This window comes from Pseudochaenichthys georgianus, chromosome 13 (assembly GCF_902827115.2).
Source record: "Pseudochaenichthys georgianus chromosome 13, fPseGeo1.2, whole genome shotgun sequence".
Classification (NCBI taxonomy): domain Eukaryota; kingdom Metazoa; phylum Chordata; class Actinopteri; order Perciformes; family Channichthyidae; genus Pseudochaenichthys; species Pseudochaenichthys georgianus.
The window spans coordinates 1120124-1143859 of record NC_047515.1 but is presented as its reverse complement, the minus strand read 5'-3'; the positions used below and the strand labels follow the sequence as shown (position 1 = coordinate 1143859).

Genomic DNA, 23736 nt, shown 5'->3' with positions numbered 1-23736 from the left:
AATCATTGCTATAAACCATTACAAAACAGATCAAATCAAACAAACTGTAATAAAGCATGGAAATGAGTATTAACTAAGATCTGTTGTGTCTACGAAACCACTTATAACTATATTTATAAATGTATATTCATGTCTCTCATCACCCAATATCGAACTAAGATTACAAAACTGATTCAAGAGTCAGTAAAAAAAAGTACAAGATAATTTAACTCAAAAGTAAATGGCAAAAAAGAATGAAAGTATGGTACGTATATTTATTAGAATGACAGTAGCTAAGAGTGACCGTATTATTCTGAGTACAGATGGATGGCATGCAACGAGAGCATACAGGGACTCATGGCTGTTGGAGACACAGTGCACGTGTGTAAATAACATTTGAAGCTAAACAAAGTTATTACTGTCACAGTATTTGTCAAGTCGCTATATCAGAAAATTATACACAAATACATTAAATAATATGAGCACAAAAACAATATTAACAACAACAATCATACTAAATATAATAACAGTCCTGTGTGATGTCAGTATGCTCATCCAGGCTGCTTCTTCAGCCACGCGTGCGACTGTCCTCTTCACCTGCTTCAGGTTGGTGGAGGTGTCCCAGTCATATACAGCATTTCAAAGCTTTTCCACTTCACTTCTGGTTTCCTTCTTCCCTAAAGCTTAGCATTTGATGCATTAGACCGTAAAACAACTAAGTGTTGTGACCATTTACAAAAATAAACATTGCTGCTAGACATTGATAAAACATTGTATGATATGTTTAACTACTCTCCTAAAGATCCTTCTATATTGGATGTCACAGTTATAAAAAGCTAATCAATGCAGACACGTGCGTACACAGAACGTGTTTCTCTGAAAAGTGTCAACGTGTGGTTTGTTGAACATGGCTCAGCATCTAAAGATACTTTTAGTATGAAATGAAACATCAGATATACAATATCCTGCTGACACAACATTGAAAAGAATGATTCTATTTCTCGTTGCCGTCTGGCCTCAGAATCTATTCACGTTAACTTTCTCCACACATCTTGCTTTTTTAAACACCAACTGTTGTTTTCTTAATCATGGCTGAAACTAGCAACACTTGACATTAAAACCAGCACTAAATATTAAAATAACACGTTACAAGCTAACCGTGTCAGCACAAGACCAGGTTCTGATTTCCTAATACAAAGTGATGATCAGTTAGAACAGCTAGTGGCGATCTGAACTCCATTCAGGGGACAGGCAACAGTTGCACAATGGAAGGGGCTTCTCTAAGATTACGAGCACCTTTGCACAAATCAATCTGTGACACATTCAAAAGGTAACAAAGAAAGCTCTTTCCAAGAACAGATTGAGATGGTCGAGGGAATGCAGAAGTGTCTCACGATGAAGACAAAGGTGTACATGGACATAGAGGCCTGCAACAGACACAATGTGAAAGTGAGAGCAGAGGCCTTCTGTCCTGGAAGAGCACGGCCTGAAGTATCAGAAAGATCAAGATGTTAACACCAGCCGTCACATGGCGATAGACATCTACGCACATCACAGCAGTCTAACACCAGCTCTCCTCTTTGATCCCACCTCAGACAGACAGGACAATATATATTAGAAATACAACAAATAAATAAAAAACATGTGCAAACTAAATAAATGAAACATCTCTGAATGAGCAGCAGCATTGAGATATTCTGGCCTTGTATAAAGTAAGGCACCAGAGGTTTCCAAAATTCACTTGGTATATAGTATACACGTATAAAACAACTCAATTCTTCAAGTGTGTTAAAGGCAGTCCATCAGAGTGCAGACAACAGATGCTGGAGTCGTGCGGGGGCTCAGGCGAGAGCGCCGGTCATCTTCTGCAGCAACGGGATCTGAGGAACAAGGACACACCTGCCGTTAATCTCTGAAGCAAACACTCTTTCTTCCAGACTGGATTGCCTTCATGACCTGCATTCTTTCCATTCACTGTTTTATTTGAAGGTTTTTCCGGAAGGTTCCACTGGCTGATTTGAACTCCTTTCGGGCTCCGATTGGATACAAAAGCTGAGATCATGTGTGAATGGTTGAATGCTGACTTTGATTTAAGTCATAAAGACGAAAAGCGCTTTTAAAATGTGGTCTACTTAACCTTTACAAGCGTCACCGTCCATTGATAGTGTTCTGTGTTTGCTGACAGCAATATACAAGTATCTTGTGATATAAACATGGCTCGGTGGTAATGACTGCAACCAGAGGCATCCCTTTCCTTCTCTTCCTCATGATGACATAATAAGGCAAAACGTAACGTGCTATTTCACTGTCTTAGTGTCACGTTACACGCACTACTCACTGTTGTCCAACTAAGCCTGTGCAAACTGATGACGCCATCACAGTTATCTCTGATCAGGTCTTGGAGACACCACATTTATGTTTTTACAGATAATCTGCGTTATGAAGTTTTAAAAGATACGGTCCTTTACAAGTCAGAACTGGTCTTCCCAGGACTATAAGCGTGCTACTCTGAACTTAAACAGATGTTTCTCACTAATACCCCAACTTCATGAAGGTCGCTGGAGTACCTCGTTAACTAATGCTTGATTGGAAAATACAACAATCCACCAACAACAGGCTGCTTTTTAACATCTTAACGTCATATCCAACAAAGCTACGTACATGCTGCTTGTTCTGATCCTACACACACAAGCATGCATCGCATCAGTATGCTGATCCCTCATGCCTCTCATTCTTAGTAACACCACACAGACATTGGAACTGATGCCTTAGTAACACCACACAGACATTGGAACTGATGTCTTAGTAACACCACACAGACATTGGAACTGATGCCTTAGTAACACCACACAGACATTGGAACTGATGCCTTAGTAACACCACACAGACATTGGAACTGATGTCTTAGTAACACCACACAGACATTGGAACTGATGCCTTAGTAACACCACACAGACATTGGAACTGATGTCTTAGTAACACCACACAGACATTGGAACTGATGTCTTAGTAACACCACACAGACATTGGAACTGATGCCTTAGTAACACCACACAGACATTGGAACTGATGCCTTAGTAACACCACACAGACATTGGAACTGATGCCTTAGTAACACCACACAGACATTGGAACTGATGTCTTAGTAACACCACACAGACATTGGAACTGATGCCTTAGTAACACCACACAGACATTGGAACTGATGTCTTAGTAACACCACACAGACATTGGAACTGATGTCTTAGTAACACCACACAGACATTGGAACTGATGCCTTAGTAACACCACACAGACATTGGAACTGATGCCTTAGTAACACCACACAGACATTGGAACTGATGCCTTAGTAACACCACACAGACATTGGAACTGATGCCTTAGTAACACCACACAGACATTGGAACTGATGCCTTAGTAACACCACACAGACATTGGAACTGATGCCTTAGTAACACCACACAGACATTGGAACTGATGCCTTAGTAACACCACACAGACATTGGAACTGATGCCTTAGTAACACCACACAGACATTGGAACTGATGCCTTAGTAACACCACACAGACATTGGAACTGTTATGAATGCTATATGACCGTGTTGTTATCGAGCCCACCTTTAACAGGTCCACTCCAGTGAGAGCATTGACAGACACAGGAAGTTCGGCCAGAAGGCGGGTGACCTCGCCCGTCACGCGGCTGCTCTCCCCACTCAGGATGACGATCTCATTGGTCCTGGCTAACGGCGCTGCCACCTTAGCAGCAATCTGCAAACATATGGTTATGGGTTTAAAGTAAGTAGGAAGCAATCAAAGTCTCCCACGTGGAGTTCTCAGAGATCATGTGATACATGTTGTACTTATAGTCTCATGACTCAGGGGTCATGTGATCCCATTAGAAAACATGTCACTTTTCTTTTTATGTTTTCAATTGGGGTCTGGGTCTACACTATATTAGTAGTGACTAGTGTAAAATACATTCTAGTTTCCTAAGACTTAAGCATTCTACTGCTTTCTCAGCGGATTAAAAAACAAAACATAAAAAAGATAACAAAGATGCTGATCGGCAGATTAACTCAGACAAGCTTTTCTCCCATTTCCAGTCGTGTGGCAGTAGCTCTGTATTTTAGATCTGAAGCAATTGGAGAAGAACTACATCTGTTCATTTCAGCAGAGCCTGGTGTGGGAATCATGCATGTTATAAAAAGTAATAAGCATGCAATAAACCATTAAAGTCAATAATCTCTGACCATAGGCAGGGCCTCGAGCACCAGTGCAGTCTTAGCTGCCTCTCCGTACAGCTGGTAGGCCTCGGCCTTCAGTCTCATCCTCTCCGCCTCCGCCTTGCCCACGGCCTCGATGGAGCACGCCTCTGCCTCACCGACCCTTCTGATCCTCTCTGCCTGAGCCTGTGCTAACAGCACCGCCTTTGTCCTGATGAAGGGGAAACACAAAGGTTAACATCACTGATTCCTCTAACTATCAAAACCACATCGCACGATAGCCTGCTTTCTCCTGACTTATGATCATATCATAGTTCCATATATTTGGGATCATTTGCCTGGCTAAAGTACGACCCAAAGCGCCGCTAATTACTACAAGCAAAATGTCTGCCGAGTGACTGTTACTCTTTGAAGAGTGAAGCAGTGAGTACTCGGCTGTTGGTTATATACATTCAAGCATGTGTGACAGCCCACTGGGAAGCTCTTTACAGGGCCGCCCCGTGCTGAGCTGCTCTCTGGGAAGGTGTTCCAAAGAATACACCAAAGCTGGAATATTGCTGCTGTAGTTGTTGCACGAGAAGAGGGAGGTTTGTTGTACACTGGTGTTAGTTCTCTCAGTCATCCTGCATGTTCTACAGACTGTTGATCCTGGTTATTGCCGCTTTACGGAAAGGTTCCCACTCACTTGTGCCCTTCAGCAATCTGCTGCATTCTGTAGGCCTCGGCCTCAGCGGGCCTCTTCACCGTGGCGATGAGCTCCTTGTCTGTCCGCTCAATCTCCCTCTCCCCGATGGTGATCTGCTTCTTCCTCTGCACCACCTGGATCTCAATCTCCTCCAGGCGGATCTTCTGCTGCTCCTTAGCTGCCTGCAGCTCGTATGCCAGCTGGGCCTCTGCTTTCTGAAAACACCAGCACATAGGACGTCACACACACACACACCTGAGGTAACACACATCATGTTTGAACCTACTTTCAACAGTGCCCACCTTGGTGTTGACTTCCTGGTTGAAGGATGCTTTATTCAGCTCCAGTTCTCGTTTGGAGTCGGCCATCTTGGTGTCAGCCTGGAATTTGACGTCCATCATCTCCCTCTTACATTCTGCTTCCTATGTGACAACAAATAAGTAAAGCAGTGGTCAGTTCATTGTTCTGCACGGAATAATCACTTCCTCTGAATCTCCCAGCTGCTAATGCCTCCTTACCCGTATCCCAGCATCCCTCTCTGCCTCAGCCACGCCAATGTCTGCATCCCTCTGCACAGCTGCAGTCTGCGTCTTCCCCAGGGAGCTCAGGTAGTCCAGTTTATCGTACACATCCTACACACACACACACACTTCCTGTTCACACTTAAACCCAGCAAACTAACAAGATTCATACATCAACACAAAGTGAGGCTGTAACAGATTTGGCAGGAAACTCATTCCCAGTTAAATGATGTGATGAAAAAAACACGATGTTTAAATCTTTTGAAATGTCCATAAAAAGGCTGGACTGAAGAGAAGTGAAGAAGTATTTTCGAAGGTCTGAGGAGCCAGGTGTCTTTGTCTTGTAGTGAGCATTGTTAACACATAATCCTCCTTTCTGAACACTGACTGGTGTTCTCTACTAGGGTAGAACCTCCATCTGTGCGCAGCAGCAGATTATTCATTTCTACACCTGCTCTGAACACTTGCCGACACGCCAGTGCCTCATTAATTAAAACACTGACTAAGTCAGCATACTATCACCTTAGGAACATATCGAATAGACTGGACTACTGCAAAGGTGTCTTCACAGGTCTCACTAAAACATCTATTAGGAAGCTGCAGCTGATTCAGAACGCCGCTGCTCGAGTCCTCTCTGACACTAAGAAAGTGGATCACATCACTCCTGCTCTGAAGTCTTCACACTGGCTTCCTGTGTGTCAAAGAATAGATTTCTAAATACTGCTGCTGGTTTATAAAGCACTGAATGGTTTAGGCCCAAAATACATTACTGACCTCCTGCTAAACTATGAACCATCCAGATCTCTCAGGTCTTCAGGGACTGGTCAGCTTTCTGTCCCCAGAGTCAGAACTAGGGTTGGGAACCGAAACTCGGTTCCAGATGAGAACCGATAAGAAAATGCCGGGTACCCATACAAAATACACCATTTTGGTTCTTCTTAACGGTTCCTAAGCGCGGTAGACCCTGTATTCCAGCGGGTCCGTCTGCACCGCGGCGACCCGGTGGAATACAGGGTAAGGGCGGACTGGCCATCTGTCTTCTGGAGAATCACAGAACGGCCGGTCGTCAGCGGGCCGTTGACGGCCGGCTCGGTACGCTGACGGCCGGCACCGCCCTTACATTTTTTAAACGGCATCATGTAAGTTGTCCCGCAGCGAGGCTCCCCCCGCCCTCCCCGAGCTCAGTCACTTCATAACACCAAAGATGGGTCGCGGTAAACGCTCTGAAGTGAGGCTCCACTCCACTAAAAAAGAAAAAGACAAGGCACAGTGTTAATAGCTGGCCACAGGCATAACTCAGTTAAAATAAAGCACAGCTATTGTGCAAAACATTTGTATTGCACGTATATATGTTATATTTGTAACAATTTCAGTTAAAGCTTAAAAGAATAAAGATATTTTTGTTATCTAAACGTTTGACCTCTTTCTTTTACAATTTTGGAATCGAAACGGGGAATCGATAAGAACCGGAATCGATAAGTAGAACCGGAATCGGAATGGATACATTTCAAACGATACCCATCCCTAGTCAGAACTAAACATGGTAAAGTAGCGTTCAGTTATTATGCTCCAAATATCTGGAACAAACTCCCAGAAACCTGAAGGTCCGCTGCAGCTCTCAGTACTTTCAAATCCAGGCTGAAGACTTTTCAACCAATGTAATGTTTTTCATTTTTGTAAAGCTTTGAATAGCCTTGTGTTGAAAGGCGCTAAATAAATAAAGTTAATAAACTGGCCTTGCCTGCCTTACATGTTTTGAATTGGGATGAAAAAAATGTATATGTTCAATTAAAGACAACCATCAAATGTTTAAGGCCTCACAAATGAGTTATCTGATCACGATCGCAGGAAACATCGATAGATAAATCCCATTTGAAACAAGAGGAGGTGTTTGTATTCACGTTTGTATGACTTTTACTTGCTGCTTAGCCCATAAACACACACTGTATATCCCATATGCTAGGCTCTAATGCAAGTTCATGAGTAATACATCCTAAAGATGCAGTTCTAAGCTGAAAGTGAGTGAGCTTTAAACTTCTCATCAGTTCCAGTAAGACCATTTATCTCTCCAGAAGCAGTCAAAGATTCATTCAAAATAATGTAATACGTGATTATTAATATTCAGTGGAGCAAATATCACCGTAAAGTATTATCATGTATTCATTAAACACAAGACCTAAGGAAACTGAACATTTACTTGGTTACACAACATAACAACAAGGAAGAGCAGCAGATTGATATAGGTTAATCCAGTGGTTCTCACACTTGTCCTCTCATTCCCCACTTTGAACAGGTGGGCCTCTTCAAGCCCCACCTGTTCCTCAGCGCTCCAATAAACTGGTAGGCCAAGTTTAAAATTGTCAAATGTATCGTTCTATAACAGGGGTCTACAACCTCTTTTAGGATGAGAGCTACTCTCAAAAAATAAAACAAGTCGTGAGCTACTTTTAATCCTCGTTTTTTGCAGTGTAAATATTTAGCACATTTTAACATTATGATATGCTGACCTTTAACCTTTGTGTGCTGTTTGGGTCTGTGGGACCCGTTTTCAGTGTTTACTCAAATAACATGTATTCAATTTAATTATTTGAACCTGCTTTATTTGGGGGTGGACCTCACATCCTCAAGGGGGGTCCTCACCTCCTCTAGGGGGGTCCTCACCTCCTCTAGGGGGGGTCTTCACCTCCTCTAGGGGGGGTCTTCACCTCCTCTAGGGGGGTCCTCACCTCCTCTAGGGGGGTCCGGGGGCATGCACCCCCAGGAAGATGTTTTTTAAATGTTGAAGTGAAATGCATCAATCTGGTGCACTTTGAGCACAACATGAATGTATGGATACAGCTCTCAACACTATGAAAGGGAGCGGTTTACTTTTCAATGATCCAAACATCTTTAGAATATGATCACAACCAATAACAAATCATTTGAACTTGTTTATTCTGATCTTATGTTACCTAGTTAGCATTCTTTCTTTTTATTTATGCATATTTTACTAATCACTCCCCTTTTAAACTTCTTTTTTTTTACTGTCCTATAGTACACATTGGAATGATTTCTTACTTTATTTTTTACAACTAGGCTATGTTAAATAGATAAAGGTGTGCTCTCTCTCTCTCTCTCTCTCTCTCTCTCACAGAGGCTGTTTGCTCCTCTGTGGCGATGACAGCTTGCGTTAAAAGATAATAATAAACATATTTGTAAAGTGGGGGGACACAAACGGGATTTCGAAAAGTGTCACGGTTAAACTCCTTATGAAGTGGTGAGGTGCCGCTCCACATTGCTTTTCTTCCCCACTGCAACACTGTGTGTGTGTGTGTGTGTGTGTGTGTGTGTGTGTGTGTGTGTGTGTGTGTGTGTGTGTGTGTGTGTGTGTGTGTGTGTGTGTGTGTGTGTGCGCAAAAACCCGCCGTTGCGAGGCTCCGGCACAGCGGCGCTGTGAAAGTCCACCGCCGTTGCGAGTCTCCGGCTGTAACAGTCCACTACCGCCCGCGAGGACCCAGGTTCAATTTCGGCCAGAGGTCCAAAACATTTATTTAAAAAAAATTAAAATCTCCCGTTCATCGCGTCCATTCGCGACCCACCTATCACATCTCTGCGCCCCACCCTTTTGAGAAACGATGGGTTAAGGAGAGTTGACTGGAAATGGGGATTGGATTGAGGTCACCCTTAATCTAGGAAGTTACCATCATAAAATGTGTCTTTAGGGAGAGGAGGAGAAACGAAGAAAGAGCGAAGATTGTCATTCAGGCTGAACAGGCTAGTCCAGTGGTTCCCAAAGTGGGGGACGAGCCCCTTAGCGCAGAGCTATTGCAGGGGGGGCCCACCAAGGCAAAATATTAGGCATGCTTGAGCCCTGCTAACATAACATGGACACGTTTGTGACGGGGCTCCCAGCTAAACGCAAAGCAGAGGATGAATCTTCGCCAAATATTCAATAACCCACTCTTCAATTAGACGGACAGGCAAGCTGTTCCTTGGGAGGCCCGTGTATTTATTTGCAACTTTGTTATGCAGCTAACTTAGTGGACAGACTTATCACTAGGGTTGGGTACCGAGAACCGGTTCCGGTTCGGAACCGGTTCCAACATTTCGATTCTAACGGCATCATTTAGAAATGTGAATTTCGGTTCCGCTTTTCGATTCCTGAGGAAATGTTTCTCGCCGCTCTCCGTAGCCTACTGCATGACTCAGTAGCGTAGGCAGAAATGTATTTTAGGGTGGGCCAGTAAAAAATAGGGTGGGCCAGATTTTTCTTCTGCGCATCAGAAGCTAACAACGATCCCCGCCGGTACCGGTGGCAGATTACTTTTAGAATACTTTCTTTTTCCATAACAGATGGGTATGTTTTGGTGCACAGGAGACACGTATTTTACTGTTTTAATGGCTTATCAAGAGCACAAACACAACATATTGGTGTCATTCTGGACAGCTCTCTCATCTGCACCACACATACAACTATTTCATCGTCATCAGAAAATGATCGTATCGATCGCTGCTAGATGAGGGCAGTGGGGGCTCTTCTTGGAGTCTGGCTTTTTTTTTTAAAAACCAAAGTTCATTAGTGAACTTTGAGCCATCATTTATTTTGCAGGCAGCTCTCTGCCTCTCTCACGTTATTATGGCGTGAGAAAAGGGACGGTTGGCCCTATGGTGGCTACGCCACTGGTATGACTACGGCGGGGCGGGAAATGTAGCGTTGTACCTACATTTCCTACAGCGTAACCTGGGACCAGGGCCGGCCCGTCGCACTGGCGTTATAGATGTTCGCCTAGGGCGCCAGATCTGTGGAGGCGCTGCGCTGACAGCTCTGGGAGGGAAAAAATATGTTTTGACCGTTCGTGCTGCTCATCCTAATTTTCGGCCTTGATGTAACAACATTCATAATTAAGTAAATGTAACACCCTTTTCATCCCGGTTAGAATGTTCATTCTCCCTGTACGATGGGCGCTGCAAGTGATGAAAATGGAGGATGTTGCCTTATCTGGCAACCGCAGCTCACAGCCAAAGTGCGAGCAAGCGAGCGAGGGAGAGAGGGAGGGTGCACTGGAACCGGCGCTGTTGTTATTAGCATCTAGTGCTAGCTGCTCTAACGGATATTAGAAGAAGATGTTTCTCCAATGATGTGGAGGAGAGTCCTCTCCAGTCAGACTGAGGCTGATAACTTCAGCTCAGTGAGGTAAAGGACTCTCAGTGGTTAGATAGTTCACTTTAGTCCAAGTTCAAACAGTTTGGTCACAATTTATGGAAACACATATTTCCAAGGCACTCCTTTATAATTATTGGGATAAAACAGGTTTGAAATCATTCCAATGTAAACTATAGGACAGTAACCAGACATATCGTTTAAAACTGGAGAGATACAAAAATATGCATAAATAAAATAGTAAAATAAGATATGAATGAACAACAAAAATAAAATAAGTTACATGTATTTGTTATTGGCTATGTTCACATACTTATTTAATTATTCAAATGTAAACCGATCTTTTTCATATGGGTGTTTATGTACCCCCTAGATCTAGTCTCTAGTCATTCTGCTTAAAGTGCACCAGATTGAAGCATTTGACTTCAAAATGTTCAAACCTTTCTTCCCGGTATGTCTGAGAGGCTGATATGCTTGTTTTTCTCAACATGAACAGTTTTTAAATGGGGGGGGGGTTTCCTTTAAAAGTTGGACTGTTGCACTGTTGCAGCTCCGGTGGTTCTCATGTTACAGTTACATAGCAGTGAATATAAACAGACTGATTCATGTGAATATTACTGTAAACTAATCTGTGTAAAAGTCTCTCGAATAAATGTAATTTTTTTGGTGGAAGAAGCATGTATCATTTTTTTACCCTGTCCCTCAAAGAATCGGAATTGAGAACCGTTAAGAACTGGAATCGAAAAGTAGAATCGGAATCGGAATCAGAATCGTGGAAATTCAAACGATACCTAACCCTACTTATCACTGCTGCTACTCCCGTTCACATCCAGAAACATACTACACACGTATTCCCCATCTCTCTCTTAAAGGGCAAACGACCTCACTCTGCATGATCCTACCATTAAAAACACTGGTTGCGTTTTGGATTAACCACTGCTCGGCAGGAGAGCCATGGCCACACTCCTTCCTTTTGCCCCACCCTACCTATGTGAGGTGTTCTTCTGCTGTGGCCTCAAAAACACAAATACAGTTTAAAGCTGGTCTTTGAAAATGAAGTAAGAGTGGCAGTTTCACAGCTGCAACCCCAATTAAAAAGATCTGCAGCACAAAGCAAGCCCACACCAGTCACTGCAAAGATGTGGTGATAGAAGGTATCATTTTTGGAAAGAAAATAATCTCTACCAAAGGGGGGCCCTACAGAAGACATTTGGGATGGAACCACTGGTCTAGTGTCAACATGTGCTTTGTTGCCTTTGTATTGGAGAGAAGTTCCACTTTAACCTGTGATCATTCGCTTGCTACATTAGTACTTGTTGCTGAAGCCTCTCACAACGCTGTAACTTACCTTAATGGTGAAGCTGAGGATCTCGATGCCCATCCTGCCCACGTCTGGAGCTGCTACTTCCCTCACCAGCTGAGCAAACTGGTCTCTGTCCTGATAGATCTGCTCTACAGTCAGGGTACCTGAGAAGACAGTCCTTGTCAACATTTCTATAGCACATGTCCATGTGTGCCTTGCAATTCGAAATGCCAGTTTCACAAAGTAGCAGCAGTCTTTTGAAATGTATTTTTCACTCAAAATGTCTTTGATTTATGTAAAAACAAGCATCAGGATAGTCTTAAACCTTCAGAGAAGCATCTTTTCCTTTGAGATATGAATGTCACATAGTCAATAGGGTTTAACAAAGTGCATAGAAAATACTGCACTGGAGTTAAGAAAATATGCTGTTTGATAACTATGTTAATCATCTGCAACATTGTTGAAATCAATTAATTATTGAGTTGAGTCGTATTTTATACTTTAGGTTGAACGAAAGAAGGGAATTGTATAGACGACTTCTTTGACATTCAAAGGATTAATACGCAGAATAATCTTTAGCTTGAAGGAAAACCAAACAACTGTTATATCTCTCACAGGCTCCGCCCTCTACTCGATTCTATGGGTACTACCTTATCATGCAAGCATTCACCTACTGAGACTTCTATAGACGTAGCCGGCCCCGGGGCGGGCCTATCTGAATGTGCGTATAAAAGGAGGCCTCGCCTCCTGACTGTCATCCCTTTCTCTTCAGCGAGCGGAAGTGATACACTGAGCATAGACGCGAATAAGAGAAAGAGAAAGACAGCATGGACTCACCACTCCTTGAGCACCGGACCTGCCCGACATGTCCTGTGCGTTTGCACACGAGCCATGGCCAAGAAAGCTGCTCTACGCCTTTCCACCGCTGCGTGTCATTCTCCCTCTCCTGAGGAGAGTGAGGCGAGAACGTCTGTCAGTCATCCGAGTGGCTCCGGACCGCGTCGGGGCGCCGTGGTTCTCAGAGATGACACAGATGAAGGTGGGCCAGCCCTGGGCAATTCCCCAGTTCTGGGGGGCGACGTCTCAAGAGGCAGGTGCAATCGGGGCGTTACCCACTCTGGGCCGTCCTCTCCAGGCTTGGCTCCTGAGAGGGACAGGCTGAGACAGGGTGGATTGTCTGATAGTGTTATTCAGTCTATCCAGGCAGCTAGAGCTGGATCCACCACAGCCTGTTACAGGCCGAGGTGGCTAGGATTCCAGCGATGGTGTGAGGAGCGGAGAACAGAGCCCCTATCTTGTGAGTTGGGCTCTATTTTATCCTTCTTACAGTTACTGGTGGACAGAGGGCTGGCTCATTCCACAGTGAAGGTGTATGCAGCAGCCATCTCGTCCTGCCATGAGGGATTTGGTAGCAGGTCAGCTTTTAGTCAACCACTGATGCCGCGGTTTTTACAGGGGGTCAGGAGGCTGCGCCCAGTAGTGCACGCCTCCGCCACGCAGTGGCACCTGCCGCTGGTGCTCGAGGCTCTGGTCACAGAACCACAGGCACAGGCGTAATGCGCTTATGTTTTTTCCGGGCCCCCTGGAGGGTCCCGGGGACGTGGTGCGCACTGGGCCCTTACGGGGCTGGAGGGCTCGCCTCGCCTGCCTGGGGGCAGGAGGGGAGAGCCCTCTACACTATAGTCCACGCAAACTCTGCACAGGGTCAGTGTCTGAGTGCGGGGACATGGGGGGCACTTGCGCTCTCCCCGGGCTCCTTAGGGACTCAGGAGAGGTGGTGCATAGTGTGCCCATACGGGGCTGGGGGCTCTCTCCGCCTGCCTATGGGCGGACGGGGGGAGCCCTCAGCACTGTTTTCCGAGCACACTTTTCACGAGGTAAGCGCGTCAGAGTGTGCTCTGTCAGCCGCAGCCCAGACTTCTCCACGGTTACAACCGAGGTAGAGGTGAGTGAGGCGCAGCGGCTGGTAACCAGAAAGCCGGTCAGAGGCAGTGAGGTGGAACGCTATTGTTGGACGACAGCGCGTGTATACATCGGGGCTCTGCCCACTGTACCCATAGAGTCCAGTAGAGGGCGGTGCCTGTGAGAGATATAACGAGGGGTTACGTATGGTAACCCTTGTTATATAAGCACAGGCGGAGCCCTCTACTCAGGGCACTGTCTGTCCTATACCAGTGTTTCCCCTATATACAAATAGCGGCTGTGCTGCGCCGGTGCTGAAATATGCGCGCCGCTGCTAGGGCTAGTTATTTTTTTAATATAAATAATAATAAGTGCCGACCCTTTTTGATTTTTGATTGTTTGTTATGTGGATTTTTAGTATTTGTTTTACTGTATAAAAAGGTGTATTTTGCTAAATCTTGAGACATTGCCACTGTATGTAATAGGCAGGCCCGGACTGGCCATCGGGAGGATCGGGAGGTTTCCCGATGGCCTGGCCTGTTAAGTGGCCTGCTGGTCTGGCGATTTAAAAAAAAAAATGATGTATTGTGAATAGGGGTGCAACAACTAATCGACTTAATCGATTAAAATCGTTGACCAAATTAGTTGCCAACTAATTCAGTCGTCGATTCGTTGGTGAATGGTGACGTCATCACATGTGCTTTATGCGCCGTTAAGCTCCAACGTTATCGGTCTTGGAGACATTTAAAAAATATATGTCATGTATTATTGCTACAAAAACATTATATCGCAGTCTTAGTGTCGCCAACTCGTTTCTAACATGCAAAAAGACAAACAAATGCGTCTATGGTGTATTTTCGATCTTTCCAATCGAGACGAGATCTCTCCCCCGTCTGTGTGCGAGGGGGCGGGGCAGTTTACACACACGTGGCTGCTACATGCAGCAACACACGGCGGGGATGGCGGAGAGAAGCGCTCCAAGGTGTGGTTAAATGTTATCCGTCTTGAGGTGGACAATGCTCGTTGCCTAGAAGAGTTTAGCATTTAGCAAAAGTGCTCCACATCCAGACGGAGGAATGCACCGGGTTGGACTGTCTTTCTAGCAGCTCTGTAGCTCCATCCACGAGTAACGTTTCCACGTCAGGTGTTCTGTATGCTAGCAGCAACACACCGAGTTAACTACATTATACAAACATGGGTTATGATTAGAGGTAACTGAGTTATTTAGTTTGTTAAAGTTTCAGCTATTCTGTTTACAGTTCTGTCATCACATTATTTAATACGATTTGTTAAAACATTGTTTCTTTTGATGTGAAATATTATTTATTTAATTTAAATAAAAAGCAATGTTAATTCTGTTCACAATTTGTTTAGTTAATTTAATAATATATGTATTTTTGAATCAAGTATTCATCTTTATTGTCTTCATTGTTAGTTTCCACATGCCTAAAACAACCTGAAGCTAAATCTAAAAGTTGATGGCTAAATAAGAGCGTTTGAGAAATTGTGCAAGGCATAATAGTCCGAATAGTCGATTAATCGTTTAATTAATCGATAGATTAATCGATTATCAAATTAATCGTTTGTTGCAGCACTAATTGTGAACGCAACGCTGCGCAAATGTGGGTCTGACTCTGCCTCACAGAGGGTGACTGTCTGTCTACATGATGTGGCCTGCCCACATGGCCCCTTCCATACCGATCATAAATCAAAGCCCTCAATTGGTCTCTGTGTGTCATTCAAGCTCGGGAGGGTGTGTGTATGTAATGGTACGAGCGAGAGAGAGAGAGAGAGTGCGCACCGGTTACTTGTATTTGTGTTGTTAGCATCTGGTTAGCTAGCTGCTCTAAAACACATAAGGAGCTGTTTCAACAACAAGGTGGAGGGAGAGTCCTCTGCTGTCAGACTGAGAGAGATAAACAGCTCAGGTGAGGTTAGGGACTCTCTGAGTGTTTAGATAGTTCATTTTAGTCTAAGTTAACTCAGTGGGTCTCAAACTAATATGTGTTTACAAATTATGTAAACACATATTTCCAAGGCACTCCTTTATTATAATGATTAGGATAAATAAAAACAGGTTTGAAATCATTCCAATGTATACTATAGGACAGTGAACCAAAAATATTGTTTAAAGTTGGAGAGATACAAAAATATGCATAAATAAATGTTAAGGTAAAATAAGATATGAATGAACAACAAAATAAAATAAGTTACATGGTGTTTTAGAGTTGTACCCCCTAGATCTAGTCTCTAGGAATTATGCTCAAAGTGCACCAGATTGAAGCATTTTACTTTAAAATGTTCAAAAAAATCTTCCCGGGGGGGGGGGCATACCCCCGGACCCCCCTAGAGGATGTGACGTCCACTCCCCAATTAAAACATGTTCATACAATACTGAATACATTTCAAGCCATTTTGACGTATATTACCTATGTCAATAAGTTTCTGTTTTTGTAGTGTATTTGTCTTTTGTAGAGATTTTTCATTTATTCTTTATATATAAAATCTCACCTAGGGCAGCAAATTGTCTAGAACCGGCCCCGGTACTAGGCCCCAAGAGCCTTTCTTGTGCTGGCAGACTCATAGAAACAAATTGGCGGGACGCACTTCGCACGCACTAAAAAATTCCACGCGCTCTGTGCTCACATTATGCTGGGCCCACATGCCTTAGCACCGCTGCTATGACTCCATCCTAGGGGAAACACTGCTATACCGCTGGCTGAAGAGAGGTGTAGGATGACAGTCAGGAGGCCTCCTTTTATAAAGGTGAGATGCGCAGGCATTCAGGTAGGCCCGCCCCGGGGCCGGCTACGTCTATAGAAGTCTCAGGTGAATGCTTGCATGATAAGTTAGTACCCATATAGTCCAGTAGAGGGCTCCACCTGTGCTTATATATACATTACCATAAGTAACCCCTCATTAGTTGCAGCCCAACACAAATTATTTACACAGGTATTAAGGTGACAAACACAAGTTCTCAAATTAAATGAATGTCCATACCTAAAATGGAGCGCAGGTGTCCCTCCAAAGTCTGCAGAACCACACCTTTGATTTCAATCACGGATTTACCCAGGAACTGCTCACAGGCGACAGCCAGTAAGTCCTGCTCCGTCATCACCTTCACCTGAAGAACGTTACAAACTCTCTGTGATGAGCGTTCTTTGTATTCTGCTCATCAAAAGTTCTCAAATATAAATGCACAAGCATCCACACATAATTAAAATAAAGGAGTTTAACATTTAACCATCTTTATGTGACACAAAAAAGTAAACAATCTGACCAGACATCAGATTAAATCTTTCTGCACTTATTTGATATTCTGCCTTAAAGACACATTGATGTGAGCGTACACATATTGAGGTTCACACAGGCCTGGAGATAACAGTTGAAGTCAGGTGAAGCTCTGTGTGTGAGAGAGGACCCTGGTGTACCTGAGCCACCCCTGTGACAGTGATGGCCACCCCCTCTGCTGTCTCCACGTCCTCACAGCGAGGCTTCAGAGTCATGATCTCCAGGGTGATCCTGCAGAAAAACAAGGCACATGTACTGGGCACTGAAGAGAGGGAGTGAGGGCAGCCAGGTGTGGGATACAATCTGTAGATGTTAAACACTGTTGATCAAGGACATAGTCTTATCCCCTCTAAGTCACTCAGGGGCAGTTGATAAAAGCGTAAACCAAAAATGTAATCTAGTATATGTAAATAAACACACTTTGATTTCATGTTTAATTTAATTAACCACTACCACATGAATCCAATACTGGACATGAGCATTTTTTCAAGAATTGAGGAATATTTCACAATTTGATCTGTGACATGTTGCAGCACTTTTGCTCAGCGCGTTGGAATATAAACTGCTGTGAATAAATGTTGATCTCTCAGCAGAGATCAACCAGCCGACAGTGACTGCTGTAAACAATTAACTCCCAGAAATGCCACTGTCTCCTGTGACACTGCACATACAGTATAAGTATTGGGGCACATTTAGCATTCAAACACACGACTCTTCTTAGAAAAGGGCCAATGTGTAAGCCGACAGGAACATGTGTACCAACATTAGAAACGACTACTGTGTGAAATACCAGAGGAAAACATGGTGAACCAGCTTTCATCCTTACTTGCTTACAGACTGCTAGCAGGCGACAAAAGTTCATTTAAATTGGGTCTGTTTGTTTATCAAGATGAGTTTGAACAGAGCGCTTTTATAGTCAAATCCATGCATCTGTGATGAGTAGCATTTACCGTTACAAAACCATTTCAATTGCTTCTAGAAGACAAACTCTATTGCGAGATAAATAGACCTTATGCTTGTATATTCTAACCTTTGGGTGTCCGAGATGAGCCACCACGCCCAGGCCCAGCCCCCCCACAGCATAGGTCTTAGTGTCAGAGCCGCAGCAATCACCTGAGGGGGGGCAGTTGCATTAGGACAATACTTCATCTTCAGTCATTCAGTCATTAGGAACATGTGACATTAAACAAAGCACAGACAAGTTGAGCAGATTGAACATAAACTGAGCAATTCTCTGATTAATACATGTGTTTAACTTGAAAGCTTTTCAAACCCTCTGTCTGTCGAAGGCAGGTTGGGTTACTAGAAGCATGAAACAGTGAGTAAGATGTCCCTTAAAACAGGGAGACAACATCTGTCTTTGTCTTTAAACAAATACACAACTGGTGGTTGAAGTAATTAGATCCTTTAGGTAAAAGTCAACATACCAGTTTAAAAATACTCAATTATAAATATAATCCTGAATTTAGAATGTTAGTAAAGTAAAGATGTGTCAAGAGAATTGTACTTAAACAATCAAAAACATTATTATACAGTATGGTTCCATCCAAAGTGTTATAGTTCTGGGTAGGATACTAGTATATTACTGCACCATATCAAATAAGCAACAGCTAGAAGTGCAGTGTTTTAGGGGTCAGAGCAGCCAACATATTGGAAAACACTGCAGGACAGCCTCCAGAAACTCTGAAGTACTTTGTGTGACACTTCTACAGAGACGCCAATATCCATGTTCATTCATCTAAATGCGCTGTCCTTGTTTGTTTGCATTTAGTTATGTTTCATTTTCAAAACGTTTATCCAAGTATATATTTAAACAATACAGTGACCACATTAAAATCATTGTATCTCTGTTAAACTAAGCCAAAACACCTCAGATGAGGATACTGAAAATACGATAAAAAAACATCCTTAGGTTTTTTGTATCTTTCTTTATTCCCTGAGCCCTCCACTAAATACACACATCTGACTTTACTTGGTATCGGCAGAGGTGAGAAAAGTACTCAGATCCTTGTACTTTAGTTTAAAGTAGAAGTACCAGAGTGTAGGAATACTCTGTTAGTACTAGTCACTTCGGATATTGTTACTGCGCAAGGAAAAGTACTTGAAGTGGTTGCCTGTTATAAATACCTTGGTCTCTGGCTTATGATTGTCTCTCTTTTAAACCTCAGGTCAATAATCTGCTTAGAAAGCTGAGGGTTAGACTAGGTCTCTTTTTCAGAAACAAGTCCTGTTTCTCGCTTGAGGCCTTTTGACCTGTGCTGGACTCTGGTGATCTGGTCTATATGAATGCACCTGCCCATCACCTGATCAAGTTAGATGCCGCCTATCACAGCACTCTGTAAAGCACTTACACATCACTGCACCCTGCATGCCAGGGCAGGTCTGCCTTCACTCACTGTACGGAGACTCAGTCACTGGTACACGTTCATCTATAAAGCCATGTTGGGTAAACTACCACCTTACGTCTGCTCTCTGATCACACAGAGAGTTGCAGGTAGCTGTTGCCTAAGATCACATGATGTGGTTTTGAAAGCTTTTATGTGCGCAGCTCCTCTTGCTTGGAACAGTCTCCAAAAAGATTTGAAACTGAGCAATTTGGTTCCACAGCATGTTTTTAAAGCCCGGATAGGTGCAATGCTATTTTATACTGTTGGTACTTGTCAATGCCGATAGGTATGTCAATGTAGCCCTGTAAATATGATGTATGATGTCCTTTATTGTTTTCTGTTTCATGTTGTAACCTACTTGCTGCAGGTCCCCCAATGAAAAAGAGATCGATGATCTCAATGGGACCACCTGGTTAAATAATGGTTTGAAATTAAATGAAAGTCCTGCAATCAAAATGTTAATCAAGTAAAAGTAGAAAAGTATTATCATCCCAAATATAGTTAAAGTAGCGACAGTAAAAGTAGTCGTTGTGCAGATTGGTCCATTTCAGAATAATATATATGATGTGTTTTATAATGATTGATCATGAAAGTGTTCTCAAAGCTGGTGAAGGTGCAGCTAGTCTGAAGTACTTTGTAGACTGCAGGGTCAATAAATGTAGTGGAGAACAAGTACACAATTTACCTCTGAATAGTATTGGAGTAGAAGTACAAAGTAGCAACAAATTGAAATACTGTAAAGACCAAGTACCTCAAAATGTTACTAAAGTACAGTACTTGAGTATATTTACAGCACTGGGTATCAGCTCCCCACCCTAGCTGTATCATCAGTGTGGGCCTGCATGAAGAGCTTTCAAAGACAGCATTTCTGATATTTGACGCATATCACCTGCTAATAGCTATAACACACCGTCGCTGCCCTGATGCTAACGAGTTTAGCATTACGGTTTTACATTTGTCGTGATTGACGTTAATGTACAAACACAAATTGAGTTGCTTTACACAGTAAGCACCCGATTATATTTGGCAATAGCATTTAGATTAGCTATATAGCTACAAACAAGACTATAATAGACGTTTTCATTCAACCGCCGATGTACCTAGCCCGTTAGTCTAATATGTGAATGACAGCTAGCTTAGCTCCGTAAACCCAGTGAGGAAGAACCTACCAGAGACCACCAGAGCTTCGTTCGGCCCCACGGTTAAGCAGTTCCCCATGTTGACTCGAAATGAGAAAATAAAAAACGTGCAAACAGCGGGTCCTTTACGGCGATGTTGGTATGAATTTAATGAACAGTTGTTTTAATCCGAGGCTGAACGGTGTGAAAAGATTTCCTCGCGCCCCGTACGATGACAGGAACAACACAGCCCCCACCGTCTAACGACGCCGCTCAGTGACGTCACGTTTGTCAACAGGAGAGCCGTGCACGAGAGCCTGTCAATACACTTTAAAGGTGATTTCATACAAATATAGTTTTTATATGTACAAAAGTGGAGGGGCACGAACAACTTAGATGTGTATATATAAGCTTCTGGTGCTTTTTTTAAACACGTAAACAAATAGCTGTAGGCTATGGTTCCGATAGAGAGAGGAACCATAAGTAAAACACAGTCACTCATCATCGAGGTCACAATATCAATCGATCCAGCAGAGCAATAGCCTATAGGCAAAACACAGAAGATCAACAAAAGATATGACATAAAATTAACTTACCGAAGCTGAAGTAGATGGTCAACTTCATTCATTTCTTTCAGTTTTACTGAAAAGCAGCTTTCTCTCGTCTCCTCTTCACAAACAACTACTATTTTCTCGGCACACGTATTTACAGCCAATCAGCTCTCTGAATTATGAGATGACGTTTGGTAAATATGTCAGCACAGTGCCCCACTGGTGATTATTGTTTTGCTGCACACATTGAATAGAAAATAATCTGAGCATGGGCAGTGTACTTTTTACAGCACCCATTCACTTATGGCGCATTTCCACCGGGCCTCGCACGCAGAGCCGGCCCGACCCATTAAGCGACATAAACGGCCGTTTAGGGCCCCGCAGCCACTAGGGGCCCCCTAGCAACAAAAAATAAATAATTATAATAATCTCAGTACACCGTCGCCATGATAAGTATGTTTAATTAATTTAGTTAATATGCCTAGATTGCCTACTCTCAAAGTCATGTATTATATTATTGAGTCAATCAATACATTCACCGTGCTTTACCTGAACCTCATCATGACACTAGAGAGGACGGCAGAGATGTCATTTCCCGTGTTCAGTGAATGCAACAGAGGCAAGACACCAGACCAACCAGAGAGTTGAATGGAAATAAACATCTGTCTTATTGGCTGACAGGTACCTATCCTGTGAGCTGTGACAATGTTTAAAATAAACTGTCAGTCGGACTCAGAGTTTTTGAAGATGGACATATTTTCTTAAAAAAGACGACAATTCTCAAGTGGTGGCTCACACAACAACCCCAGAGCCACCACTTGTGCCAGCTAAACAAGGTATGTAAATGTCAGTAAACTTCCAAGATATGCAAACATGTAAGCAAAGCATAAATTACAGCTACGTTGACGTTACTTTGAATCGCGGGGGTAAGCTAAACCGTTAGCAAGTAGCTATAGCTAGCCAGATATATTAAATAAACACTTTGTCATACAATCTAAATGTAATGTTTTTAAGCGTTACCTGGTGATTTCAAAGAAAGCTCTCTGGAAAATGTTGACTTACTGTTTGACATTAAGCTAGAAGCTACCTTACAGTACACAGTTGATACTGAGTCCTGTCAGTTAAAGTGTTTCATACTTAGCTAAGCATCAACCTAGCAATGAAATATATGGATGTTATGTGACAGTATTTCTGAGAAAAGGTTAGCTGAAATGGTGGCATGCCACTGCTTTACGTGTCAACAGCATGTTTGAACGTATTTGCAGCAGTAAATGTGGCTGTTTGGCCACTGACGTTGCCATAACAACACCTGCATTTTTTACATGAAATTATAATTCTTCTGAATGATATTCCTATTGACAGCTAGTTTCTATGTGAACATTATGAGATGGATAGCCAGAGAGAATAAATGAAAAACAGTTGTGAAATACTATATGACAAAACAAGAATACAGTTTAAAAGGGGAGTGATTTGTAAAATATAAGAAAAATAAAATCTGTTTACAGTTCTGTTTCATATGGATGTTGAGAGATGTATCCATAGATCTCTTAATTTTGCTCTCAAAGTGCACCAGATTAATGCTTTTGACTTCAATATTTAAAAAAAAAATCTTTCCGGGGGAGCATGCCCCCGGACCCCCCTACCGGAGATGAGGACCCCCCCCTAGAGGATGTTAGGTCCACGTTGTTTACATGCTTATCTATACAATATGTGTGCTCATGCTAACATCATAAGACAAAAGTTGGTTCCGTGTTGTGTGTAGTGAGAATGCGCTAGAGTGAGGGGGGCCCCCAAGCCAAAGCTCGCTTAGAGCCTCCAAAAGTCTAGGGCTTAGTACGGTATAGTTAGGCCTTGGTAGGCCTTGGTAGGCCAGGCTCACTTTATGCTGCGTTTCCATTACAGTTTAGGAACTGGGGTAGTAACTATAGTAACACAGTGAAGGCCGAGCCGTGACGTCATCTTTAATGCGAAACACAAAACCAACATCAGCCGTTAGCTGTTAGCCCTCAGAGCTCACAGCTCCTCATATCTGTTCAGAAACTGGACAAAAGTTAAACAAGTACAAACCACAGACTGTCTGTGTCATGGCGAATACAGTCGCTAGTTTATTTATGTCTGTATAGGCCGTTGTTGTGAGTGTGGACGGTCAGAGCATATACTGCGTTAGCTTAGCCAATCTCCATTCAGAAAACACACCTTTTAAAAGGTTTTTCGCCTGCCGTCTTGTCTAAAGACTTGTCAAAGCATTAATTCATGGTTTTTACTAACCGGTATCAGTATGTTGTTACTTCGGGCATCATTATGAAACGTGTGTAGGGATCACTAATTAACTAGTTAACATAATTCATTCATAGAACTACAGGTTGGGGGTATTGTTTCCGCACGGACATATGTTGTTGACTGTACTTATTGGGTGCCCTCCTTGCATCTTCCTCTTGGCTTCCCGGGCTTCAAGACGGCAACATGTGGTTTTCTGCTGCTTAATAAAGCCAACTTTGCACCTTCGATGCACCGCCTCTGACTCCTTTCTCTCGGCACGACACTGGTGACCCTGACATAAGTCTTGCAGAAGTTTCCGAGACTGGACACATGGCTAGAAATGCCGTTTTTCTCAAACTGCTGGATATTTTTGGAGAC

General features: G+C 43.1%; 1 protein-coding gene across 1 annotated transcript; it reads right to left on the bottom strand.

The window, feature by feature from the left end:
- Positions 1-240: 240 nt before the first annotated feature.
- LOC117457335 (flotillin-2-like) lies at positions 241-20811 on the bottom strand. The gene is given in 12 exon segments (XM_034097361.1): positions 241-1859; positions 3597-3746; positions 4229-4412; positions 4887-5101; positions 5189-5308; positions 5405-5518; positions 11896-12014; positions 16753-16876; positions 17184-17274; positions 18074-18117; positions 18119-18156; positions 20600-20811. Coding segments are annotated over 12 exon segments (1287 nt in total). The 5' UTR covers positions 20649-20811; the 3' UTR covers positions 241-1820.
- Positions 20812-23736: the final 2925 nt, after the last annotated feature.